Here is a 19,845-nt window from a genome sequence, read left to right on the forward strand (position 1 = left end):
CGAGGTGGTTGGAGGCTCTCCCAGTTATCAATGGGTGGGACTGATCCTTTGCAGGCCAATTGCAGATTTGTATGCTTGATGTAAGTGTTGCTCATTTCCAGAAAAAGTCAGCAAACGGTAACATGTTTTTTTAAATCTTGTAGATATGCAATATAAAGTGAACTTGAAAAAAAATATCTATTCAAAAAAGAAAGCGTATCAGTCAATGTTGCACACATGGATACTGGAATGCTTGGAAGTGTATAAAATCACCAATACCCTTGTTTTTCACGATTAATGTGGCCCATAAGGTGAAAAGATGAAAACCGCGAAGTAGGACTCCCCTCTTCCCTCGTGTATGTGGGTACCAGCATGTTAAGACAAATATTCCAACAGTACATATATGTACTTATTTTTAATTCTAAAACCTCATACAGTACATCAACAGTGCCTTGTGAGAGAAGAGAAAAGTCTGTATTGGTGACGGGTGAAGGTGAAGGCAGCCGAGTGACCATTGATGAAAAAAGAAACCTTGGACCTCTTTCAACTAATAAGACAAGATGAATGTCAGAGTGCTACCCATCTCTATCACCCCACGTGGTAATATATGGCACTACATCTACTGTCAGGAGGAGGATCTATGTGGCAAGGGTGACGCCCAGTCACAGGTAGTGGGTTTTTTTCTCCCAGGCAGTAATCCAAATCCATCAGACTGACAAGAGGCTGCCACTTGCTATAAATAACATGCAAATATATCAGTGATGGGCTGCACTACAAAGAAGGAACATGTTATTTTAAACTAAGTGGGATTTTTAAGGACCCCAAGTAACAATGGGAAGGATCACGGCTCAGCTGCTTCTGCTCCTGCTAATTTCCACAGGACAAGTTTATGCAGGTAAGGTGTTAGGGAAGCGTCATGTCTGGCTGACCTTTACTAAGTTTTGGATTGTGAAAGTATGGAAAACATTGCATGTTTCTTGTATTTTGTGGTGGCAATTTATTTGTAATGCCCTTTTGCAATTCACATTCCTATGATTCCTGTGCATCTACAACATCAAATGCCATTGTAATCCTAAACACGTCATGAACAAGTTGCCCATGCTGCTTCCATTCATTTTACGACTGGGACCATAACCCAAAACGTGGATGTACTGGAGTTGTGCGTGCGTGTGCAATGGTACATTCCTAATACGGTAATCCATATCATAAAAGCAGATTAGCCAGAGACGGGCAGACAGGAGTTTTATCAGCTTTATGATAAGCGCGCTTGTCTCTGTTATTCTGCCTGCATTACTGATTATCATTTTTATGTTGTTATTTTTATTTGCTGATTGGCCTGGAGAAATCATGTTATTCCATCCCAAAATGAAGAATGGAGGGTGCTTTTTCAACAGCACCCGGTTAGCATATTTGCATCACAGAAAATTGTGCCATGGCAACCAATTAGTTCATCATGCATCTTGTTCAAAGTCAGTTGAGAAAGGCTCCAGGTAACCCACAACCATAGTGAGGATGAGCAGTAGAGAATAAGGATGAATGGATGTAAAGTCAACCATGGAAATATAAAAGTTAATATTTACTGAATGTGAATTTTATTTTCCAGAAGCAAGAGAAATATTTACCAAATTGTTTTTTTCCTTCTTTCTGAGTTTCTCCACACATTTTTATTAGAATTTAATTTCAGCCAATTCTAAAGCCACTCACACTTCCCCGACCCACGTTCACAATATCTAATGGACAGCTCCGCTCTGATGATAACACTTTGGGTCAAAATCCATTTTATCCAAGACTGCATTAGGTTTTTTTTTTTGTTTTTTTTACAAACGTGTTAATGTTAAACACATTGGCAAACCAAAATGAGTAAATATTTTAGTTGTTATGCTATTATGTGTTATGCTTTTATGGGATCCAAACATACCACTATCAATATTCTGTTTTATTCTGGTTGTACAATGCCGTGATGGAAAACGACAGCCTCAAACTGAGATGTTTCTAATATTTCGGTCAAGTCATGAAATAGCTCTCAATATGATGGAGTACATTTCTACACTGCAAGTGCAAAAATGAACATATTGTTAGTGTACTATTGTATAGTGTTCAAGTTAAGCTGTCGGTTTCTCCATCTCATCTTTAAACCTATTAATGAGTCCAATTCAGGCCACGACCTCTGTCTGCTAATGGTCCAACCTCTCATTTGGGTCAACAGTGAAGTTTAATTAGCGTCAGAAAATATTTGGATGGCCCACACCAGAGAGTGCATTAGCTGCCATTATTGAATTTGGATTGCAGGTACAAAGTGCACACGACATTGACAGGCCAGTCAATAGAGGATGGTGTCAGCAGTCCACACAGGCCATTAGCACAGTTTTTTGTTTTTTAATTACCGGTACTTGGTACTCAAATAACTAACAATGGTGTGTTGGCCTGAGTCGTATTCATTTATGTATGTAACTGGAGCAGAAGTTTTGAAGAACTCTCTAGAACAGGGTTACACATTATCAGATAGTTATTCGCAGAGCACCTTCTTCATTACTGTACATTTACAAATGAATTAATTTCTGGTCAACTATATTGTAAGAGTTATGACCCCCCCCCCCCAAAAAAAACACTGCAATGAATTCAAAATCAGTAACTGAACCATCTGTCACATCATTCCAGTGTCTTTCTATGGCAACAGCTCCATCCGTCTGCAGACAGAGGAAACATCTTTTCAAACCTCGCTCCGCCTCCAGTTTAAAACATCTCGTCAGCAAGGCCTGTTGTTTCTGGCAGCGGGGCCCAGTGACTTCTTGCTGTTGGAACTCACCTCTGGATGCCTCCAGGTGATTTACTGTGGTTCTGATTCGTACACTCTGTGTTGACATTTATATCCCGAAGCTATGCGAAGAGGTGAGCTGCGCTCGGTTTGGTGTCAGATTGATGCTTCACTCACTTTTTTTTTTCGGGAGCATGATTGCTTATGAGCCCCCCAAAATGTCAAATCTCGATTTATGCATGATTCAATATCGCAAACAGTGTTGTTGGGTTCAATTCCCTCTCAGTGACAGACGAACATGAGTGTACCGTAATCAGTCTATCGCCAAGAGTCAGTTGGAACATTCTCCCGCTCCCTGTCATCCTGAAACAGATTATGGGGCATTGTAAGTGGATAGAGGCATGCATTCTTTTTCTTTCCAAGTACATAATTGGAAAATGCATCAATGTCAACAAATGTGAGGAAAAAAAAACTCTCTGATGAAAAATGTATTGAGTTCCTCCATGCATCATCCCACATCGAAATCATTCAATATATTTTTTTGCATAAACCTTATAATGAATTGCGATGAAAACACAACCTTTCCAGCATTACTGTAGTAAAAACAAACTCCCAGTACAGGATTTAAAGAAGAAAAAAAAAATCAAATTATGTAATTCTTAAATTATATCCACTACATTTTAATCTATGAAATCTCTGCCCTCGTAATGTACAGCTTTTTATGATAAGTGTACGGGCAGCGCCCTGGTGTTGTGGGTAGCATGTCGACCTCACAGTAAAGAGGTTCTGGGTTCCAATTCAACCTAATGAGCGCTATAAATGTTTGATACAAATTACGCGAGGTGCTCGGATGTGTTTAAACTCAATAACTCGTTGTCATATGATGTCCAGTCAAACTGTAGATTTTCTGTACATGTGTAAAGTGACATTATTTGTCTCGAGCCAAAATCAGTTTCGACAATGTCTCGTCTCTCTCTCTCTCACTGACATTCCTTTTTCGCCACCACTGTTCCCTTAAGGTGCGCGTGGACCTCGGCTCGGGTGAACGATCCCTGCGCTCAGAAGGGGGCGCCAGCCTCAGTGATCTGATGTGGCACTCTGTCGACGTCACTCACAACCATCATCGTGTCTCAATGACCGTGGACAGAAGTTCTCACACAAGAGTCCACCTGCCAGGAACCGATGTGGAGCTCAATGTGGACACCCTTTTTGTCGGCGGCGCACCGGGACTCAATCATCCTCAAATTGTTAACGTCTCCAGTGGATTCAGAGGTTGCTTAGATGAAGCTGTTTTCAATGATCTCAATCTTCTGTCCAGTTTGAGGCCTTATACCAACTACGAAACTGTCCATGAGGTGTCTCTGGGGTGCAGTCATCTGTTTTCTGCAACAGAACACGATACCGTCCACTTTTTCAGCTCCAAAGCATTCATCGCTCTGCCACCATGGGATTCCGAACAGGAAGTTCTGTTTGAATGTGAGCTGCACCCATCTGGGAACGAAGATGACGGTTTAGTTCTGTATAGTGCTGCTCTTCAGGGAGGTGTTGTATTAGAGATAAGAGGTGGTCACCTGGTCGCAATAGTTGGAAGTGGAGAGGGGAGTAAGACCGAGTTGTACTCGGATATAAAACTCCACGGCAACCACACGTGGTATCCGATCCGACTGCACGTGCTACCCCACGCCGTACAACTTAAGATAGGTGAAGAGTTTCTACAGGCCAGTCTAAGTCCAGCATTGCACCTCCTGCAACTCAGAGGGCCTCTCTTTCTGGGGGGATTAGAAGACCAAACCTGGAGTGACGCAAGTCGAGTTGGACTTGGAAAGCCGATTGGCCGCAGAGGTTCTTTTAGAGGCTGCCTCCGAGAAATTAAAGTCAACGCTCAAAGAACCGGCCTCCCTCATGTGGTCATCTCCAGGGACATCACTGCGGGCTGTGCGATGGGCCAAACATCGGATAGCGTGTCCGACGCCAGAGCTAGGCATTATGCTGAGTTAGATACTCTGAAGGCACGAGAGATAAGTGATACAAATGACTCCAACGTCCTGTTGCTGAGAAGCCTCGAGGTAGCAGAAGGAAGCTGGGCACCATTGGAACCCAAGCATATAAATGTACTTACCGGTAACCTTTTCTGCCTTTCACTATGATATTAATCATATTATCATTTAGTAAAATAATCTGTCTAATCATCCAGGTGAATTTGGATTTCGCACAATTGGGCTTACATCCATCTGAGTTCATGTTCCGTGTTGAGGAACAGGCAGTTCATGGCCACCTGCAGCTCGACCCCAGTCCTGAAGGTCTCAAAGGGGGAGCTGTCCCAGTCCAGGGAAAGGAGACAGACCTGATTTTTAGCATGCTTGACCTCTGGCTGGGCCGAGTGATATACGTTCACAGCGGCTCGGAGGTTCTGCATGACAACTTTTTGTTCTCCATCTTCTCAACCCACAAGAAGGAACTTCCTGTGCATCTGCGGAAGCATCAACTCTACCAGTTTGACATCAGCATCAGTCCGGTTAATGATGCGCCTATGCTCAGCCTGCCGCAGGGAAATGTTTTTATTCTTCTTCAAAATACCACTAGGCAGGTAAGTTATGGATCAATTCCTGGACATTAAATACAATGTCTAAAAATTAAATTCCTGAGAGGACATGTTGATTTGATCAAACTCGAAAGACTGAAGTGTTCCTCGACAATGTCACCAGCTAACAAGAGACTTGCTGAACGTATCAGACCCTGATAGCAGTAAAGCTGACTTGGTCTTCAGCTCCATGGGAAACTTCGACAAGGCCGGACATCTTGAACACAAAGATCACCCCGGCAGGTTGGTTGGATGATTAGTGAGGCTTTTAATATCTGGATTGCCAGTCTAGCACAAAAATCGAGTGACATGATCGCATCATTCCTCCAGGGCTATTAAAGTCTTCTCCCTGCATGATCTGGAAGAGGGTAAGATTAGCTTTGTCCACACTGGGGTCTTGACCTCCAGAATGGCACTTAGGGTCAGTGATGGTCAGAAGGTAAGTGTTGTAATCACTACAAGTCAACGAATCATTGAGATTGGATGCTTTTTCGAATTGATTATGCATCACGGTTGTTGTGTTTCTCTCCATTTTCAGTTCAGCACCACGGTCGTTTTGAGGATTCTTGCCGTGGAGCTTGAGCACAAGCTAGTGAACAACACCGGACTGGAAATTAAGCAGGGCGAAGCGTCACTCATCACCATCAATCATCTTGCAGTGCAAGTTAATGTTGCTGATCAGCCTTTGGAAATTCTGTATAATATCACAGAGCTGCCTCAATATGGGGAGATCCAAAGTTTACACTCAAGTGGCGAATGGAAAACAACAACATCCTTCTCTCAGAAACTTCTAGAAAAAGAACAGATCAGGTACCTCAGTACTTACCGTGGCCTCCAGAAACAGAATATCACGGACCAATTCCGATGCAATGTCAGCATTGGTTCTTTGGCAACAGAGAAACTTGTGTTTGCCATTGTGATACGATGGATTCATTTTAAGGTCACAAGAAGCAAGATGGAAGTCAACGGTGTACTGAAAGCGGTTGTTACTCCCGAAGACTTTCATGTGATCACCAAGGGTGTCAAATTGAATGAGAGTGACCTCTATTTCAGACTTCTAACGGAACCCAAGAAAGGGCAGCTATTTCTCATTGATAAACTTCTAAAAAAGAATTCGACTTTCAGCCAGAAGAATATCACAGATGGCTTAGTGACGTATGAATTGTTCGCGAAGCTGCTCAATGACACGAGAGACATCTGTAGCTTTCAGGCATTTTCTACGCTGGCCAACTCACCAAGCCATGACTTCAGAATTCACATCAGAGCCGAGTCAACTGACTTCACCATCGTGAATAAAGGCCTTTCAGTCGTGGAAGGTGGAAGTAAAGTCATTACGAAAAGTATTCTCTTCATTAACACAGTGAGTAACCGCGAGGTCCACTACAGCATTACGGCGCATCCAAGGCACGGCCAAATAAGAAGGACCAACCTCTCCAACTTAACCTCGATCGACAACAAAATTCTAGCTTTCACCAATCAGGATATCATTGAGGAAAAGGTGATGTATGTTCATGATGACAGCGAGACCAAGCAGGATTCCTTCGCTTTTCAAATTGTAGTTTCCAAACCAACCAGACTCAACGGCAGAAAGGAGGAACGAAACACAATGGAACACACCGTAAACGTCTCCATCCAACTCATCAATGATCAGCGACCCATCAGGGTTGTCGATAAAGTTTTCCATGTGGCCCGAGATGGCCAGAGATTGGTGACTTTGAATGATCTTTGTTACCGGGACGATGACTCGGACTTTGAGGATGACTGGTTGGTGTACACTCGGAGGGGGATTCCGATGGGGGAGCTGGTCTTGGCCGGCGCACCCAATCACAAACTCTACGAGTTCACACAGAGAGATCTCAAGCAGGTTGTTTGAATATTGTTGATTACAGTATATGGATAATTACCAACGTAAAGATTTTCTAAACCCTGTGTGTGCGTTTTAACGCTCACCTGTGTCATTTTCTTTTCTTTTGATCCCACAGAAAAATGTGCTGTTTGTACACAGTGGAGTCAGCTTTGGTCGTTTCGTCTTTTTTGTGTCAGATGGGAAACATTATGTTTCTACCTTAATGGAGGTAAAGTGTTTTTATTTTTTTAAGCTCAAGACCCAAATCAGTCATATGAATCAGCCGCTGTCCTGAATTTACCAATGTAAATATGCTGCCATAACATGAAGAACACGGTCCATATGAATTACAATGAAAAAGAATCAAGACCCCCCCCCCCCCCAAAAAATGTTTTGCTCACATTTTATTTGATAGGGTTTATAGATCAGCAACTAAGTTAGGTACAGTATATTATTTATTTGTACAAAAAATACACTTTGATTCTCTCCTCTTTCATCTCAAACCGCTTCAAACAACAAAGCGTGTGATGGAAAAGTGGTTAGAACTGCATGACTGTCCGTGTTTTATGTTATGTGTTGTGTTTATTATTTTACTTTATGTTAACTGTTTTGTAAAGCGCTTTGTTACAGCTGCCGCTGTTGTGAAAGCACTATATAAATCAGCATGTATTGTATTGTATTGTAAAAAATATCCTTCCCTGATGCAGGTGAAGGCGCAGGATCCTTACCTTGAAGTCCAGAACAACACAGGTCTCATGGTCCAGCAGGGTGGCATAACAACTGTTACCTCATATAACCTCAGCGTTTCCAGCAACCTGGACATCCGAGATCCGCAGCAAATCACGTTTGAGGTCTTCGTTCCGCCCAAACATGGAGTCCTCCGTTTTAAGGATGGCGAAGCTGCAGCAGTGCCAGGTGCCGTTTCATCATTCAGCCAGGAAGATCTGGAGACGAAGTTCTTGGTATATCACCATGATGGAAGCCATGAGTCAGCCGATGGTTTTAATATCACTGCAAGAGCAAGGGAGAAAAGCGGAGATGGAAGGTCAGATGATTGGCGGAGGGAGGTCCATCTGGACATTGGAGTGCAGATAAAAATCTACCTCGAAAGTCATCAGAGGCCACCAACAGTCCTCAACAATCATCCAGTGGTGGTTGCGGAGGGACAGAATGTTTCGTTAAACAAGGACAATTTAGAGGTAAACCAGTGGGTCTTGGGATGGCAAGAAAATGTATTTTTCAGATTAACTGTTTCCCTTCAGGTGTTTCATGAGGATAGCCGTCCTTCAGAGATAATCTTCACCATCCAAAATCCTCCAACCCTCGGCTTCATCGAAAGGTTTTCCCCTGAGAAAAAGCATCGGGCAAAAAATGGTGGACGGCAGAATCTCTTCCAGGTGTGCATAATTCTTAACCTTAACCTTAATCAAAGCTTGAGACAGAAGTGGAACAAAACCCTATAACAGCTCTACTCAACAGCTACTAACAAAGCTTGTTTTAAATTTGACGTTCCGTAGGCGCTTAAAGTTTGACTTCACCATCTTCCGTCAGACAATGAGATTGGTGAGTTAAAGATCTCTAATTTGACTTGTTCTCCTGGAAATCAGGCATTCAGATGGCAGCCAACAACCTCTTTCACCCAGGAGGACATCAACAAGGGTTCGGTTATCTACCGGCAGAGGGCTACGGGAAGCAGCAGCAATGACTCTGTTCTGTTGGAAGCCACCAATGGGCTAACCAAGGTTGGACCCATTAGACTGGAAATTGATATTATTCCCAGACTGCTGCCACTAAAGGTAACAGTTATACAAAATGGAAGATGCTTCAAGGCTTGGCCAAGCAAGGGCACAATACTCAAGTCATGTTGAATTCTGTAGGTGTCTGACCTGACCTTGGATGAGGGGTCGTCCCTGCCGCTGACGACTGACATCATCATGGTAGACAGTCATCACTTCTCAGTGATGAATTTCCTCTATCAGATTGTTGTTCCTCCACGACACGGTCACTTGGAGCACATTCGGATCCCAGGAATGCCCATCACTGCATTCACACAAACTGAGGTGCACGCAATTCTCCTCTAAGTCAAACATTTACAATCCATCTCGTTTCATTTAAATTGGGCTGTGCTTAATTGAAATTTAAAATTTGTCAGAGACTATCGATACTTGTGTTCTTACCACTCTGTGTGCTGTGCGTTGGTAGAAAATATAAGTACAAGATGGAATTGAAGAAACTTGGTGTTGACTAGGCACATAAAGATTTATTGTAATTGTAGCAATCGCAAATATTGAACATATTCAACACTGACAATTGCTGGTAACTGTTTTATGAGCAGATCAGGAAGGAGAAATGACTCAACGTAGCCTACACCACTGCCTAACTAATCAAGATAATCTTTTAGAGCAGTGGTTCTTAACCTTGTGAGAGGCACCCAACCCAACCGGCTCATATGCGCATCCACCGAAACCTTTGAGTCAGGTGTGTCTTAAACTCCTTGGCAGAGGCTCCGAGGTTAAGACACACCTCGGGGTTCGATCGAATCCAGGTTAAGAACCAATGTTTTAGCGATATTCGATAATCGGGCCTTTTGTTCAAATGGAAGAGCGATCCTTCCATTCGGACAGATTATCCATGTAACCCGTTTTAGGGTTATTTTTGTCTAACATCACCGATTTGGATTTTCCAGGTGGAACGTGAGTACATTTCCTATATCCACGATGGCAGTGACACAGTGAGAGACAACTTCACCATCATGGCTAACCAGACAGACAACCAGAAGCACAGTCTTCCCTGCGTTGTCCATATCAATGTCATGCCTGTTAATGATGAGACACCTGTTGTTACAAGAAACCAAGGTCTGAAGGTAGGATATACTGTAACAATCACAAAAGAATATCTACTTTTCAAGGAGTATGATATCCTGCCCAATATACAGTACGTCCTTATGAACACAAATTCTTTATGTGACTCCAACAAGAAACTTGAACCCAGACACAATAGGTTTTTTTGTCTTTCTGTTCATACACAATCACGAGTTCACCATGGATAAGCCAGTCCGAATCGGAATGTGGTCGAAGCAAGAATGGAAACAATTGAAAGCAGAACTGATCAAATGGGAACACAGAAAAGGGTTCATGGTATTCCACCATACATCCCAAATGATTTCTCCTTGTAATTCATCGTATTTTTCTTCTCAGTTTTGGGTGGGTTCTGTGACAGAAATCTCGGTGGATGATCTAAGCGCGGAGGATGCCGACACTCCGCCCAAGTTGCTCGAGTTCATCGTCACACCACCCAGTAATGGCTACCTCGCTCTCAGGAGTTTCCCCTCCAAACACATCCTGAACTTCACACAGAGTCATATTGAAAATGGCCAGCTGGTCTTTGTGCACAATGGTGAGACTCTCAAAAATTCAAGGGATGGCTCAACTAAATTTCTTGTCGTGATGCTGTGGCACTCTCTTTTCTTGCTGATTTTAGGTGCTTTGTCCGGAGGTTTCCACTTCCAAGTTAATGATGGAGTGAACTTTGCCCCTCGCCAGATCTTCAGCACTACGGCTCATTCTCTCGTGCTTACACTAGAAAGGAACCGCCCACTTGAGGTGTACCCAGGTACAGCATATCAACTCTTGATTACAATACAACATGTGAAATACCCGCAGAAAAGCCACACAGGCCTGGGGAGAACATGCAAACTCCACACAGGGAGGCCAAACCTCTTCAGATTTTTCAACCTATTTTAAGTAACAACTCAATAAAAGAATTTGAGGCTGCTGAAGTCAAAGAATGAATTGATGTTAGTTCTTGGTCTGCCGAGACTGCTACACCCTATTTAATCTTGTTTACATTTTCTTTATTAGTTTTGTCTGAAACTCACTGTATTTTATTTTTTTTTCATTTCACAGGTTCAGTGACCCCAATTTCTCAGCAAGAGCTTCAGGTGGTGACCAGCAACTCGATTGACGTCACAAAAAAACACACCGTGGAGTTTACAGTGACCGTTCCTCCGAAACATGGGCGCTTGCTGCGTCACATGCCTGACAACTCTACTCAGAACATTTCGAGATTCACACAGAGCATGGTGATCACCGTTCATGAGTTTGAATCCGGAACAAGGTTTCATTTTAATGTGTCAATCTGGTAAATCAATTTGTCATTTTATGCTTCAGGTGAATTCGGGGGTTATATTGTATGATCAGAACAAGCCAGATTCAGCGGGATGGTTGGCTGCGGACACATTTTCTTTCACTGTGTCTTCTCCTCCTGCCTCCCTCCCACCAACTACCTTCACAATCTTGATCTCCTACCAAGCAAACAACCATCACCATCACCATGACACCAGACTCTCCAACAATGCAGGTAAACGCTGTCTAAAATAGCCGCTAGTTACTCTGACCAACAACTTTATACTCAACTAGCTGGTTCGCCGCCCTCCGGGCGGCTCATCAGCTAGTTCCTGCGGAGGGCTGGTAAGGTGGGCCTTCGGCCCACAAAAGTGTTGTTGCTTGGTTCAACTTTGTGTTCATCTTCATTGCTTATAGCGAAAATAAAGAGATGTTTAGCTCTACTAAATAACTAACAATTTTATTGCAATGCTTGTGGGTAGACAACATTTTTTCACTAAGATGCCCGCGCAATCGTAGTGAGCCACTGCCTGAGCGGCGCAGTGGCGGTGCGCAGCGGCGCGGTGAAGTAGGTACGTTTTGAAAAGGGACAGACGGAAGGACAGACCGCGTGCGGGACGACGCGCAATATATATATAGATTGCAAGTATACTTTTCTTGTTTTCTTGGGGGGTTTTTTTGCGCTGATTCCTAATCTGCTCTCATTTTTTTCTTTTCTTTTTTTATCTAGCACATTAGGTTTTCATAATAATAACAAGATGGATTTTTCTCTCAAACGTCATTGCTGTAAATTATAACGCATGGTCAAATCTGTTTGGCTCAAACATAAAGAAACCTGAAAATATCTCAAAAACCTGACACACTAGGAAAAAAAGGAAAGACATATTTTAAAATAAGTGTTTAGGGACACATAAAGCCATCTCTGATGATTTTTTTTTTAAAGCCTTTGTCCAGCGTTCCTGAATTCCTAATATAATTGTTTATTTACATTATTTTATATCACAAATATTTGTATGAAAACCACTTCTAAGCCATGAATATAAAAACAATCAAATTAAAAACCAGTATGACAGTAACTGGATTGTAGCAAGCAGAATTATAAAGGCCCGGTCGGTACTCAAAGACAAATCTTTTCATTTAAATGACCTTTAATTTTAACGTGTCTCTCAGGTGCTGTGGTGTCAGAGGGTGGCAGGGTTACCATTGACCAATCGAAACTGGATGCCTCTAATCTCCTGGAGAAAGTGCCAAAGCCACTCCAGAAAAACCATCAGGTCGTTTACCGTGTTATTTCCCTGCCACAACACGGAGCTTTGTCAATCCAAGGACGCAACCTCACCAGGTTCCTTATTTCCTTCCTTCTTCAGTTTGAAGTACCGGTAATCTGTTTCATTTGTATACTGTAGTTCCGGTATCTACGTATTTTTTTTTCCTTTCAGAGACCAACCGGATTTCTCTCAGATCACTCTGAACAAGTCTGGCATCGCATACATCCACGATGACTCCGAGACCACGAGTGACAGCTTCACTTTTCAGGCCTGGGTGGCCCCTCTGGATGCTTCCTCGTCTTTATCTCCGTCTCACTTGTCCGCTTTTCCCTCGGATTCCTCCTCGTTGCCATTCTATTCGGCCTCGTCCTCCCTTTTGCCGGTCGACTTGCTGCCTCCTCACCACGTCAAGGACAGCCTGACTGTGATGGAGACTTTTAACATCAGAGTGACGCCGGTCAATGACCTGCCGCCATTGCTTCGGAACAGATCCCCGAGTATGAAAGTTGTAGTTGGGGAAAGAGTAGTTCTTGGACCAGAGAGTTTGCAGGTGGGATCATTTTTGCGTTGTTTGATACAAAATAAAATGAGTTGCATTCGTTGTATATTTTTTTTCTTCTTCAACAACAGGTTGAAGATCATGACACCCCTCCAGAGGAGCTGCATTACCTTGTGATCAGCGAGCCCAACAACGGCTACCTGACGCTGGGCGAAAGACCGGAACCTGTAACGTCTTTTACGCAGTATGATGTCAACCACGGCCGGCTGCATTTTATACAGCAGGTAAAAAAAAAAGTAAACTTTCCGTCTTAATTGCCCGTATACTGTATGTGCTTTAGAAAGTCAAGATTGTTTTCTTCAAAAACACAGTCTCCAGGTATTTGGACAAATGTCTGTAAAATGCTTTTATCAAAACACTTTACTCTGAAAATGGCTCAAAAGCTTCACCGGGATTATCTTCCAACTCGTGGGTTCAGAAACTCTGTGAAGGTGGGCAGTTATTTCGTAAGATAGACTCACACTGTTACGTAACACTTGGACAGAAGTGTAGAACGGCTTCCACATGAACACATTTTTTAAAAAAAAGAGGAAAATTGAAATTATTTCTGCTTGGGCATCCCTTTACAGCACAGGTGTCAAACTCAAGGCCCGGGGCCAGATCTGGCCCGTCACATCATTTTATGAGGCCCGCCGAAGCAATTGATGTGCATCAAACGTCATGTTTCTCACTAAATAGCAACAATGTAAATGGTCTTCACTTACAATGCTTTCAATCCCTCTTTTAAAATGAATTTAACATTATTACTGGTCCCTGATTTCAAAACTAGTCCTCCTTGCGCATTTGTAATCGAAGACAACCATACATTTATTTGACTTCCCACTGAATTTCATTCAGAATGGTCCTCCGAAGGACACGCGAACTACAATGGGGCCCACGACAAATATGAGTTTGACACCCCTGCTTTACAGTGACCTAACGTTTTGCATCCAACCAAATTAAAAATTTCATTTGTCCCATTTAACGTAATGCTTCTGTCCTTGCTTTTAATTGATTATCTTCTGTCTTTTTTTTTGGCTTGCTTTCACCAGGGTGAGCCATCAACTGGTGTTTTCTACTTTAACGTCACTGACGGACATCATCGTCCACTCTACAAACTGTTCAGTTTGGAGGTGATTAAGCCCTCCGTTTCCATCGTGAACAACACCGGCCTATCATTGGTTCAAGGCAGGACCGCAGTGATCCTGACGACCGACCAGCTGGCTGCACAAACAAACAGTCGCACCGAAGCCAACATCACTTATACGGTCACCGCACACCCTCGTCACGGACGCATCGCAATCAACGACCAGGAAGTCATGACCTTCTTCCATGAGGATCTCCAATATGGCCGCGTTGTCTATCACATGACTGATCTAAGCGAGTCGGAGGACAGCTTTCAGATCTCTGTGTCGGCCTCGGCGCCGGGTGTCGAGTATGGAAACGTGAGCGCCCAGACGGTGAGGGTAGTCGTGCGACCTCTCATCTATCTGCGAGAACCAGTGAGAGTCCCCAGTGGCATCGCTGTGAAACTGGGGAAATCCATGATGGATGCTTCCGAACTGGCGAGAATCAGCAGAGTCAATCCGGTCTTTGAGGTTCTGTCCCCACCGAAACATGGGAAACTTGTTAAGGTATGGCTTCTTCTGAGCATTTTGTTGCATACTTGCACCACTTAGTATTCATTCATTTTCCAATCCGCTTATCCGCACAAGGATCACGGGGGCTGCTCAAGCCTATCCCAGCTGTGTTTGGGCAGTCGGCGGAGGACACCCTGAACCGTTTGCCAGCCAATCATAGGCCACACATAGACGAACAACCATCCGCACTCACGCTCACACCTAGGGACAATTTGGAGTGTTAAATCAGCCAACCACACATTTTTTTTGGAATGTGGGAGGAAACCAGAGTACCTGGAGAAAACCCACGCAGGCCCAGGGAGAACATGCAAACTCCACAAAAGGAGGCCGGAGCCGGAATTGAACCCGGTACTTCTGCACTGTGAGGTCAACACGCTAACCACTGGACCACTGGGCCGCCCCAGATATTACATTTCTAATTTGGGTATAGATTTTGGCAAGGAACATTAATTAAATACCCAAGATTTGCACATAAAATAAGCCTGAGCTGGTCCTAGCCTGGAATAAAAGCCACTCTCTTTGCTGTGCCTCCATGTACGCAGATGTCATATGACCCCAACGGAGCCCCAGAAGTCCTCAAGTCGTTTACTTTCCGTGACGTGGTTCAAGGACGAGTTGCCATTGAGGAGACACTGAGCGATAACGACGGTCCACTCCCGAAGAACAAATCCGTGCTCGTGACATCTCGAGGCCACGCCCCTGCCACACCTCTCAATGATTCGTTCGTCTTCATGTTGAAAGCGGGAAACGTCCAGCCGGCCAAAGGTGAGCTTCACTTCACCATTTTACCCCACCACCAAATGCGCCATGGCCTGCCTAGCTCGAAAAAAGCTGATGGTGTGAGTAGTGAACATGAGATGACGCGCCTGCCCACACGGAACAAGACCACCGCAGCAGGGGGTATAGGAGGGGCGGGGAAGGGAGCCCCCACGTCCGGCAGGGCAGAAGTGGATTCACACCCTCACATATTGACACCCAAGAACCACAATAAGACACACCATAGACAGAGACTTCACCACCGCACAGCAAATCACAAGCGGGGTGGGACTCATGGCAGCCGGTCAGGGAGTGATGTGGATGAACCAATGTGGCGACGCGGATCCCCAGCGCAGACTCGCCCTCCCTCCGAGCCAGAACACGGTCCAGCAAAGCCTCCTGACACCCGTCCTGTTCACGTGGAGGTCCTCCCTCGACCCGCCTCAGACCCTCTGCTCATCATCCTGCCGCTGCTGGCCTGTTTGTTCCTCATCGTCATCCTCGTGGTGTTAATTCTGGTGTTTCGACACAGAAAGGAAAAGCTGGCCAGAATGCGTCTTCTTCAGGAGCTGGCCGCGTTGCACCTACCCACCGAGGGTAGCCCATACCACGGCCGGCCGGAGCAAAGCGTGGCCGTGCCGTCCGTGGTGGTCACCCCGCTTGGTGCTGCCAGTTGTCCCGCCTCACCTCGGGTACCAGAAGGCCCCAGGAGGCGGAGTCTGGCCCCTGGCATGACCTTCTGGGGGCCATTTGATGCTGAAGCTACAAGCGGTGATGAGAATATGAGAGGTTGTGAGAGTAGTGAAAGAGAGAGAGTTTTTGGCAGAAATTCATTACCGCTCATCTCTGTGGAATTCCAGACCTCTCGCAGATCTAAATCTCCCACTCCAATGCTGAAAGACGACCAGTATTGGGTTTGATTGAAAATATGGTGTTCCCTTGTGTACTTACGATTGATATTCGCAAATTAACCTATTTGCTGAATTTGGCGAGGACTTTTTCCTCTTGAGCTTAAAACCTCACCTATTTTCTGTTTCTGCGGTCAGATCAAAGACTTGTCTAATATACAAGTACAGTACTACTTTGGCGCCATCATGACTTCTTGCTGCCAAATAACCTTAAGTAAAGGGAGGAGCTTCATTGGCAGGCCATAGCACTGCTGAATAGAAAAGTAGTGATCCCCAACATCTTGTGAGCCCGATCAACAATTACAATCCTTTGTGGGAAATTGTCAATTTACTATTCGTGGCAGTGCTCCATCCCCATCCCCCGTGGAAAATGAAGCAACAGGTTACTGGGAATCAAAACAAACTGTGCCTTCGAGGTGTACACTTTGCATTGTTGAATAAGACGCATGTAATTTATGCATGTTTTCAAGATGTGTATTCATTCTGTTTGCTTTAAAAACATTCATTTTCCTCTCATGCCATGTAACCCAAATCTTACAAACAGCTCTCAGTACGATGCGGTGCAGTGATCCACAGTTGCACACTACAACCGCAATAATAAACAAAATATTCTTTTTTTATTTGTTCTTGAGCATATTTTAATTGTATATTGCATGTGTTTTGTTGTATTGGTTCATCCATCTGAACAGGTTATCCTATCGAGAGTCAGTTTAGAAATATCCAACCATCCATTTTCTAATCCGATTATCCTCACAACGGTCGACAAAGACGAACAACCAACCACACTCACACTCACGCTCACACTCACACCTAGGGACAACTTGGAGTATTCAATCAGCCTGCCATGCATGTTTTTGGAACTTGTGAGGAAACCGGAGTACTCGGAGAAAACCCACGCAGGCATGAAGAGAACATGCCAACTCCACACAGGAAAGCCGCAGCCAACCCTGCACGTCTGTACTGTGAGGCCGACGTGCTCACCAGTCGCCCACTGTGCCGGCCCAGTAGAAATATATCCAGATGAAATATATTCTCTACATTGCTTTTTTTTTTTTTTTTAGCCATAATAGTCCTAATAAGATTGAGTGATGTAAATCCAAATTTATTTTTTGTCTCAGCTAAATTTACTTTCTGCAAAAAAGCTTTTTGGTTGCACTTTATTGTTTGACAAGCTCTCATGTTGACCTCCCTTGCTAATTCAATGGGGTTTTCTTTTTTTGTCAATGCATGTTGAAAAGTTCACGTTCTTTCCTAATTTAATGCTCACGTCTGTTACCATACACTATAACATTATTTTTGGGCGGGGGGAATAAAAATGTGCATGCTCATTTTATATCAAATGAGTCTACGCTCTTTTTTTTTCTTGCGCTCTTCAAAGAACATGACTATTTAGTCAGTGTCTATTCGACTCAATATATTTTGTAAAACCCGCAGAGCGTTTATCCTGCAGTGCATGAAGCGTGGCCCAAGTGGACGGCATGGCTTGGTGGTGATGTGCCTCACATTTTAAAAGAATAAGAATAGAAAAATGAAATGGTTTTCTGTTTTGTAACGCTTTGACTGTTGTTAGTATGGGGAAATTGCGCTCCCTTGCGGAGACACGTAACAGTGCTGCCGAGTGTTTTAAATCATCCATCCATCCATCCATTTTCATAACCGCTTAATCCTCACTAGGGTCGCGGGGGGTGCTGGAGCCTATCCCAGCCGTCTTCGGGCAGTAGGCGGGGGACACCCTGAATCGGTTGCCAGCCAATCGCAGGGCACACAGAGACGAACAACCATCCACGCTCACATTCACACCTAGGGACAATTTAGAGCGTCCAATCAGCCTACCATGCATGTTTTTGGAATGTGGGAGGAAACCGGAGCACCCGGAGAAAACCCACGCAGGCCCGGGGAGAACATGCAAACTCCACACAGGGAGGCCGGAGCTGGAATCGAACCCGGTACCTCTGCACTGTGAAGCCGACGTGCTAACCACTGGACTACCGGGCCGCATGACAAGTGTAAATTAAGGGGAAATGGAGGGGGGGGGGGGGGGGGGGGTGTCATCGCCACCAGGTAGGAAATTTTAAAAGCAAATGAGAAGAAGAAAAGATCACAGGGTGCAGATGTGAAGACAGCAGGGTCCCATTCAAGGTAGGACCGCTGAAAAAAGTGAATAAAATATCCACTCTTGAGATGTTGGCGGGCGTTATGCACACTGTAGCGATTGTTAACTTTAAAATGATATTCAAATGGGACGATGGAAAATCGTTTTTACTTGCTTGTGTCTCTGCAGCGTCTGCCCAATCAAGTGTGAAATTATTCAACAAAGTCATTTTTTGTCAGCTGACGATGTCAGGAAACGTGTCTGTTGGCAAGACATTTAAATTTTGGCCACGATGTGATGTCACAGGTGTTTGTGTTTGGCAATGTGTATATGCACACGTAAGCGCTACGAATTGACTAGTTTAATTTTAACGTTTTGGTGATGAAGCACTGTCTCCACTAGTAAAAATACGGCGGATGCGTCCCATCGAGTGTTGTGAAAGGCGCTTACAAATGTGATGTATTATTATTATTATTATATCTCTTTATGGGAAGACGCACATTTGCTCTGGCACACTTGCATGAGCACACCCTGTGGTTGAGAGCAGAGCAGGGCGGGATGATCAGGGCAAATGTGATTTATTTCTTACACAAGGCAGCTCAATGTGCTTTACAGCGGTTGCTATTTGAATTAAAGAGGAGGTTTAAAAAAAGATTGCTTTACAATCATGTGTTTGATGCACCCCCACTTGTCTAAGTACGGAATTGTTTGTGAATGTCACATGACCAAACTCAGAAAAAAGGTGAAGCGTGATTGGTCATTACTTGAGCACAGGGCAACTGTGATGTCATTTTCAGTCGACAGCAAGTGTCAAAATAGTCACCCACCGAGAAGGAAGGAAACAGATTGTGCATCTTAATTTATATTCCACGCTATTTCCATTATCTTGCTCGAAAGTTGGAAGTTGAAACGTTTTTTTCTGCGTATAAATACAGTTTTATAATTTACCATTTACTAGGGCTGTCAAACAGCATTCATACGTTATAAATACATTTGACAAATTAATTTTTGTCCTGACAAGCCTGTTTGCTTGTGTAAATATTTTAATTTAGTCAGAAAAAAACCCATCTCAGAAGCCAGACATTATAAATACCCACAGGAGGAAAAAAATAAATAAAGAGCATCAGCAATAGCCTGATGAAAGAACGTTTTATTGTTTGACGCAGGAAAATCAAAAGGAAGCACAGAGGCAGGGCGAAATTATCAAGGGTAACCTAACCTGACCTCCACACTTTGAATGCTGGTGTCACATATCAGACACTGGAGACACAATGTGAGATTTTTACTTTGAATTCAGAACACAGTTATAACTTATAACAACCCCCCCACCTCCCGAAAAAAAATGTAATATTTTAGCG

General features: G+C 43.9%; 1 protein-coding gene across 2 annotated transcripts; it reads left to right on the forward strand.

Moving 5' to 3' along the window:
- The first annotated feature begins 639 nt into the window (after positions 1-639).
- LOC127591265 (chondroitin sulfate proteoglycan 4-like) lies at positions 640-18,017 on the forward strand. 2 transcript variants are annotated; one of them, XM_052051200.1, is made up of 22 exons: positions 640-874; positions 2,638-2,801; positions 3,754-4,845; positions 4,929-5,321; positions 5,440-5,558; positions 5,646-5,754; positions 5,854-7,179; positions 7,298-7,390; positions 7,869-8,360; positions 8,424-8,558; positions 8,769-8,957; positions 9,039-9,221; positions 9,848-10,024; positions 10,359-10,557; positions 10,642-10,773; positions 11,067-11,242; positions 11,331-11,520; positions 12,456-12,627; positions 12,725-13,103; positions 13,184-13,336; positions 14,144-14,725; positions 15,274-18,017. In XM_052051200.1, exons 1-22 carry the CDS (start codon positions 811-813, stop codon positions 16,405-16,407), a joined length of 7,653 nt encoding a protein of 2,550 aa, XP_051907160.1. In that variant the 5' UTR covers positions 640-810; the 3' UTR covers positions 16,408-18,017. The 2 variants fall into 2 exon arrangements, with proteins under 2 accessions (XP_051907160.1, XP_051907159.1); XM_052051199.1 differs by having other exon boundaries at positions 5,646-7,179.
- The last annotated feature ends 1,828 nt before the right edge of the window (positions 18,018-19,845 follow it).

This window comes from Hippocampus zosterae, chromosome 18 (genome assembly GCF_025434085.1).
Source record: "Hippocampus zosterae strain Florida chromosome 18, ASM2543408v3, whole genome shotgun sequence".
In the NCBI taxonomy this organism is placed as follows: Eukaryota; Metazoa; Chordata; class Actinopteri; order Syngnathiformes; family Syngnathidae; genus Hippocampus; species Hippocampus zosterae.

What these genes read in the sequence shown, in the direction of transcription:
- LOC127591265 (XM_052051199.1), top strand. Translation starts at nt 811, where the DNA reads ATGGGAAGGATCACGGCTCAGCTGCTTCTGCTCCTGCTAATTTCCACA. An exon ending in ATGTTTCTACCTTAATGGAG is followed by an intron (nt 7,391 to 7,868) that starts GTAAAGTGTTTT and finishes TCCCTGATGCAG; the next exon opens with GTGAAGGCGCAGGATCCTTA. An exon ending in CTGCATTCACACAAACTGAG is followed by an intron (nt 9,222 to 9,847) that starts GTGCACGCAATT and finishes TGGATTTTCCAG; the next exon opens with GTGGAACGTGAGTACATTTC.